This window comes from Capsicum annuum, chromosome 5, assembly GCF_002878395.1.
Source record: "Capsicum annuum cultivar UCD-10X-F1 chromosome 5, UCD10Xv1.1, whole genome shotgun sequence".
NCBI classification, from domain to species: domain Eukaryota; kingdom Viridiplantae; phylum Streptophyta; class Magnoliopsida; order Solanales; family Solanaceae; genus Capsicum; species Capsicum annuum.
The window spans coordinates 183,535,648-183,542,863 of record NC_061115.1 but is presented as its reverse complement, the minus strand read 5'-3'; the positions used below and the strand labels follow the sequence as shown (position 1 = coordinate 183,542,863).

Genomic DNA, 7,216 nt, shown 5'->3' with positions numbered 1-7,216 from the left:
TTTCTATTTTAACGCACAAAAATTGAGAAAATGTATTCATTTAGTCGAGGAATGCCCCGAGACACATTGTATTTATTCACCGGGGAATGCCCCAAAGTATTTTTGTATCCGGAGGACGTCCGTGATGAAGGCCCGAGGCGTCGGGTAAAGCATTGGAGCTTAGTCTAGGATTAGTTTAGAATAGGATTTATATTTTCGTATTTTTCTATTTTTGAACTGTATAATTGGACTGGACTTTACATTTTGGATTGTTTTGTTTTTGTTATTGTTTGATTATTTTGCCTACTTTTGTGTGGTTTATACATTTCTTAGTGTCAAAAAATAGTCGATACACTCTACCAAGAGACCGTGGTTGAACCACGGGATCGAGAGGTGCCTAACACCTTCCCCTCGGTCAACAGAATTCCTTAGCCGAAATCTCTGATTGCAAACCAGTTTAAAGAGTCAAATGATTTTGAAAAGGATTTTCCAATGGTAACTTGGCACACCCGATTTATGCCAAGTGGCGACTCTGAATTTTGATTGTTAAAAATAATCCTTTTTCGAAACAAATTTTCACCTTTTGTCACTTTAATAATTAAAACCCTTTCGAACATTAAATTATAACGAATTTTTTTTTGAAGTCGAAAAAGGGGTGTGACATTGTGTGAAAGGAAAACCATAATTTGGATTGAAAAATTCAATTTGGGGGAATTTTCAGAGGAGAAAAAGGAAACCCTGGAAGCTAAGTAGTTTTTATTAAGAAAGTTGCGCTATTGAGAAAGAGAAAGAGAAATGGGCTTTGGTTTGTGATATTTTTTATTGAGAAAAGATAAAAAAATATTTTGTTTTGGCGGACTTATGTGAATTATTGTGGAGGAAATTAATAAGTGATGTAATAGATGATTTTTTTTCAATTAAGTCTTACCATAGATGCTTCTATGACGATGGTTTAAAAAAGCGTTGCTATATACACACCTATTGCAACGGTTTATATTCAATAGCGATGGTCAAAGTGCTAATAGAACTATTATTTTTGGCAATGGTTAAAAGCATTGTCATAGAATACAGACAGCGACGAACTTGCAACCGTCGCCAAAAAGTCCGTTACCATAGGCCCAATTTCTGGTAGTGATATAGAATCATGAGTGAGCACCCAACTAAAGCAGATGGCTGGCAGTTATCATGCCTGCTTTCAGTTTTCTGCTTATGATCGAGGACATTTTTGTAATTTCTTATTTTTTTTAATTGAATTACTTTTTTTAATATGTTTTAAAATTTTTAAAAAGTATTATAAATTATAATAATTAATGATTTAATTATTCAAACGCACATAAAAAAAAATTTGGTTGACTCAAAATTCTATCAGTGCAACATAAATTGGAATATATTATTTGAAAATTTTTTGAAAAGTAACATAATCACAATTTAACAATTTAAATATTTAAAAAATGTATAATAAGTTATTTGACTTTTCAAATTCTGTTAATGTCACATTAATTGAGATAGTATGAGTAATATATATTACTTGAAATTTAAAGTTATACAAATCATATAATTAACAACTTAAAAAATCTAAAACTGTATAACAAATTTGATTAACTTTTTCAAATATTTCATGAGTGTCATATAAACCGAGACAAAAATTGTAAAATATTATAAATCAATAATTAATAACTTAAAATATTTAAAAATCACAAGAAAAATTTGGTTGACTTTCTAAATTTCATTTGTACCACATAAATTGGAATAAAAAAGTAATATATATTGGACCTTGCTGGTATATTAGAATATTAAATCTGCCATCCACAATACTAAAGCACTATCTAGTGCAAGTGGCAAAGCGCCACCTATTGTGTGTAATAGGTTGTGGGTTCAATCTCGGGAAACAACATATTAATTGTTAGTTTTTTTTTCTGTTAAACAATGTTCTATATATATCGAGACTGATATAGTAAATATTAAATTTGTCACTTACAATACCAAAGTGCTATCTAATCCATCATTTTTTTTTGTTCTATATATAGAGACTGATATAGTAAAATATTAAATATGTGACTCACAATAACAAAGCACTATCTAGTGCAAGTGGTAAAGTGCCACTTTTGTGGGTCAAAGGTTTTGGGTTCTATCTCGGTCAACAACACTTCATTTTTTAATTATTTCTTTTTGGTTTAAGTAAAACAGGGCAACAAGCATCGTAAATGTACCAGTTGACAATTTTACTTGACACTCGGAGAGTCCGGATCCTGGATCCGCCTCTCTATATATATGTATGGGTGTGTCCTTGCATGGGAATGAACGTAGATACGTGGCAACTATAGTCATACAATATCCTAGTTTAGATGCAGTATTGGGTGAAAACCCAATCCAGCAAGCAAATAAGTTGTTTAGCTGACAATAACACAATATGTTGAAATACTTAATAACAAAATATATTAATTCTTTTCACATGACATCATTTCCTCTTTTAAACAATCCGTTTTGCTTTCTTTCTACAAAATTAGAAAACTTTATTAATTTATTATTAACTTAAAAAATGTGATATAGGTTGGTCTACCAGACAAAGAACCTTTGTGGAAGAAGCAATCTTATGTGGATGAAAATTGAAGTGTTGCTTTCTAGGAGATAAAAAACATAACTAACTTTCGTGATGAAGGGGTTAAATGAAATGTAAAAATCTTCGGGCCGAGGTTTCTTCAAGAGTAAAATAAAATTTGTGGCATACTTTATATTTACTTTAAAGTTGAAATTGTTTTTGGAAGGGGCAACAATGGTAGGCTTGCAGTATATATGTAGTATAACTGACCACAAAGTTTAAGGAAAAAATGAAAGACCTTTAAAAGTTGTGGTTAAAGGTGTTTCAGTACCTGTACTGATATTGAAAATTTCGATTCGGTAACTTCGATTTTTGAAATGCTACTGTATTGTTACCATATCAATTTAATTTGGGTGGTATGATACGGCGAGTCAGTAACCATGTATAGTTTATTCGACTTCGGCCTATATATAGTAGAGAATTATTACTCCGTTTTTTTCAAGAAACTTCTGAATTATGTCATATTAACGCCTTCTCAATAGATATATTGAAGGAAAGAAAAAGGAATTTCCACCCGTTAATCAATACTACCATGGTTTTCAAAATGAGCATAATAAGGCTTTTGAATATTTTTACGATAGTAAACCTGCCATAATATTTGTTTCTGACAATTTTGGTATAATATGTAAAGTTCCATATCTTTAGTAGAACAAATAATAATTTTGTAATTTTACTGATACTAACCACACATAATTTGATAGATACCAAATGGATATGAATTTGAGGACCAACCTGGGTTGTGGAGGGATGATTGTGATCCCTTCTCCCTTAATCAGAAGTCTTGAATTCAAATTTTAGATATAGAAAAAATTATATTGGGAGCACCCCTTTCAGAAATGAATCTTGTTATATGATTAGTCGGACTCTAATGTGAATACTAATAATAAAAAAAAAAAGGTGTGAATTTGAGGGGTACCAAATTGACAAGCAACTACTTCAACACATACATGTGTAAGCAAATAATAAGCTCCCACATAAGTCATGTTATCGTAGAACATAAGTTGTATTATATATAAGAATACTAATCATATCAACTTTGAGTAGTTATTTTAGTAGGACTTGAAGGAGGCAGCTACCCAAATAAGTCCTAGAGAAATAATTGAAGTGTTAGAGAAAAATGGGAAGGTCTCCTTGTTGTGATGAGAGTGGTCTAAAGAAAGGTCCATGGACTCCTGAAGAAGATCAAAAACTCACCAATTATATCAATAAAAATGGACATGGCAGCTGGAGGGCCCTCCCTAAACATGCAGGTATACACCCTTCCTTAGTCCTTTTCCCATAAATTTATGTCTATGATTCTTTTTCGAAATTGAGATATCGGTTTCTGTAAGATCGAGGAAAAGATCACAAGGTCATCATGCAGGAGTAGATCAGAGCATTGCTCTATATATCTAACTAGAAATTTCATAAGCCAAGAAGAATTGTAGCGTAGGATCGATACAAATGTTTTATTTATTTCAGTTAAAATAGTCCAAAACGAAAGCATATCTTCACCTTTGCAATTGCAATATTTCTTCTTCTTTTTTTTAATCAAGATTGCAAAGAATTTTTTAAGTATCAGGTTTCGTTGTATTTGTTGTACTAGGTAAACTGTCTTATACTTAAAATTACAAATCTCGTATTCTAAAAAGGCTTATCTATTAATATTCTTTGACTGATATTACTCACAATGTATATAACTTAAGTTTCAACTGTTATTCCAAAAGTATATTCTCTCATATATGATTAACCAAAATTTTCTTTTGTTGATATTGTATGTGTAGGTCTTAATAGATGTGGAAAGAGTTGCAGATTGAGATGGAGTAATTATCTTAGGCCAGATATTAAAAGAGGCAAATTCTCTCAAGAAGAGGAACAAACAATTCTCAATCTCCATGCTGTCCTTGGTAACAAGTAATTATTTTTCTCTATTTTTTCTCCTTTCATTTTCTTGCTTTCTCTAAATTTGACTATACATGGATTGAAAATTTTGATACTTTTTTATTCGGTTGCACTAAGGGATCGTTTGCACTAAGGGATCGTTTGTCTTAGAAGTAAATTATACAAGGATAATAATAAAGAGATTGTGATGTCTTTTTTAAATTTGTTTGTCTGGTTTTAACTTGACACGAAGTTAAAGAAAGTAAAGAAAATTTTTGAATTTAGTAATCTTAATTAAATAAGATAGGTAAAATGTACTAAAATGTCATTTAATTTTCAATTTTAAACATGTCATATGAAAACTAAGAAAGTAAGACAAATAAATAGGAACTGATGAAATGCACTTGAAAAATACATGATTTACTAGCTGTAAAAGGGCATTTTTACCTTTTAAGTAGTCTAATCACTCCTCCCAATACTAAATACTAATAATACATGTATTCTATTGCACAATATATATTTCCTACAAAATTAATATGTATGTTCCGGCACAATTTTAATCCATGTATTATTATACAAAATGTTATGTTGAGATTAATTATTCATATATCTCAACCAAACATTGTATTATATATCTTATGTAAGATTCATTTTATATTGGGAATGATTCTTTCTATACAAATCAAATAATCCCTTATACTTATAAGGGGAAAAAAAAATGCACTATTAGTATATTTTAACATATTATAACAGTGACCTTGCCATATTTTTCAGCCTAGTAGTCTAACTCTTTACGACCATCGGTTGAAAAATGTTTTTTGGAACCATGATAGCAAAAGTATTTTGTGTTATCACTGTATATTAGTTAAACTCTTGTTTTATATTGTTCTTTTTATGAGGTCCGAGCATGAAATTAAAACATTATTGTATCTTATTCAAGGTGGTCAGCAATTGCAACTCATCTACCAGGGAGAACTGACAATGAAATCAAGAATTTTTGGAACACTCATTTGAAGAAGAAGTTGATCCAAATGGGTTATGATCCAATGACTCATAGGCCTAGAACTGATATCTTTAATAGCCTGCAACATCTCATAGCTTTAGCAAATTTGAAGGAATTAATTGAACATAATCACTCATGGGAAGAACAAGTTATGAGACTTCATTACTTGCAAAATCTTCTACAACAACCTCACAACAATAATATTAGTACCTTAAGTGCTATCCAAAATGTGGAAGCTAATTACAATCTTTTAAATTCTTTAAAAGATAGCCAATTCTTAGACTCAAATAGTCATTTGGGAAATCACATAGTTCATCAAATTCCTTCAAGTCTTGATCAACCTATTCAAAATTCAATCCCTTTCTCCCATTTGACTGAATTACACACCCCTTGTAGTTTCCAAACTTCTTTGAACAAAGATAAGGTTCCACCTCAAGACATTGAGTTTACGGTTATGAGCCACGAAGAAACTTCGCCTGCTTCTTCGTGGCTCCCTCCTTTATCTCCTTCTCTTCCTCCTCCTCCTCCACCGGTATCAAACAATCAAAGAAGAAAAGAAAATTCTTCAGAAGTGGTGATCTCATCTTGCTTGCCAGAAGATATGAAGGTTTTGGATAACTTTTTTCAACAAGATAGCGAACAATCACTCAGCAATGAAGGAGCTCCACCTTCTATTTGGTCCGACCTTCCACTTGAAGACTCTTTTTTCCAAGGTCTTGATAAATTCTAAAACAATAATACACGACAAATAGATCGAATCTGGAGTTTCATCTTTTTCAGTCAGATTGCAAGCGATCACTCAACCATGAAGGAAGTTCACTTCCTCTCACCTTAATTTTAATTATTAAGTTGCCTTCCTTTGTTTTCTTAGATAGTATATACACTTTCCATTAGTATGGTGAGCCAATGAATAAAAGCGCAACTGATTAAAGTTTAGTACTATTTAAGTGATCTTCATTTTTGTCATATATTAATTCTTCTATTGAGAGTAGTGGTTTTGTTTACTACATACATACGTAGGACAAGCCATAAAAATATAATTTCTAAGTCGAATCACGCACTTTGTTAATCATATTATTTGGTGCACGAGTAAATCTGATCACATTAATATTTTGTTTGGAATTAACAAATTAAAAAAGGAAGTACAAAATTCAAATTGAGATAAAACCAATAGCGTAAATACTTACCTACATCGAGTATTTAATTTTTCTTTTACATCAGTATTTACACTAAAGTAACTAAGCAATTAATTTTAAGAATTATCAAATCAAGTGAAAATGCAAAATATACGTTAACTCGTTGATTTATCGTTAATATTAGGTGCGAATAATTTTTTTGCCAAAGAATAATACTTCCTATTTGTATGTCATGATTTAGTTACTGTTTTGAACTTGTCAGTGGATTGTTTGCTGGAACTACTGTATATTATGAGTAACAGACTCCATGCATGAATAACAACATTTTCAAATATATATTAGTTCTTTTGTTTTAATTTATTTATTTGATTTTAATTTAACACAAGATTTAATAAAGTATAAATAACTTTTTAATTATATAATTTTAAATTAAAAATATATAAAATATATCAACATATTGTTTGGAACTAAAGGACTAACAAAAAAAAGAAGACTTTCCTTGTTTCTTTAAAACGCACTAAAAATTAAAGCAAAATAAATAAATTAAAAGTAACCCTTTGTGGGATGGTGGGGTGAGGGTGGAGTTGACTATGCCAAAAAAGCCGAAAGATATGATGCAAAAAGGATTCTCAATGATAA

At 30.6% G+C, this 7,216-nt stretch overlaps 1 protein-coding gene across 1 annotated transcript; it reads left to right on the top strand.

The window, feature by feature from the left end:
* Positions 1-3,640: 3,640 nt before the first annotated feature.
* Positions 3,641-6,381, top strand: LOC107872571 (transcription factor MYB53-like). The gene is made up of 3 exons (XM_016719218.2): positions 3,641-3,828; positions 4,342-4,471; positions 5,379-6,381. Exons 1-3 carry the CDS (start codon positions 3,696-3,698, stop codon positions 6,169-6,171), a joined length of 1,056 nt encoding a protein of 351 aa, XP_016574704.2. The 5' UTR covers positions 3,641-3,695; the 3' UTR covers positions 6,172-6,381.
* Positions 6,382-7,216: the final 835 nt, after the last annotated feature.

Excerpts from the sequence above, each read along its gene's own strand:
- LOC107872571 (XM_016719218.2), top strand. The coding sequence starts at position 3,696 with ATGGGAAGGTCTCCTTGTTGTGATGAGAGTGGTCTAAAGAAAGGTCCA. Across the intron at positions 3,829-4,341 it reads GGCCCTCCCTAAACATGCAG|GTCTTAATAGATGTGGAAAG; the intron begins GTATACACCCTT and ends TTGTATGTGTAG. Across the intron at positions 4,472-5,378 it reads CATGCTGTCCTTGGTAACAA|GTGGTCAGCAATTGCAACTC; the intron begins GTAATTATTTTT and ends ATCTTATTCAAG.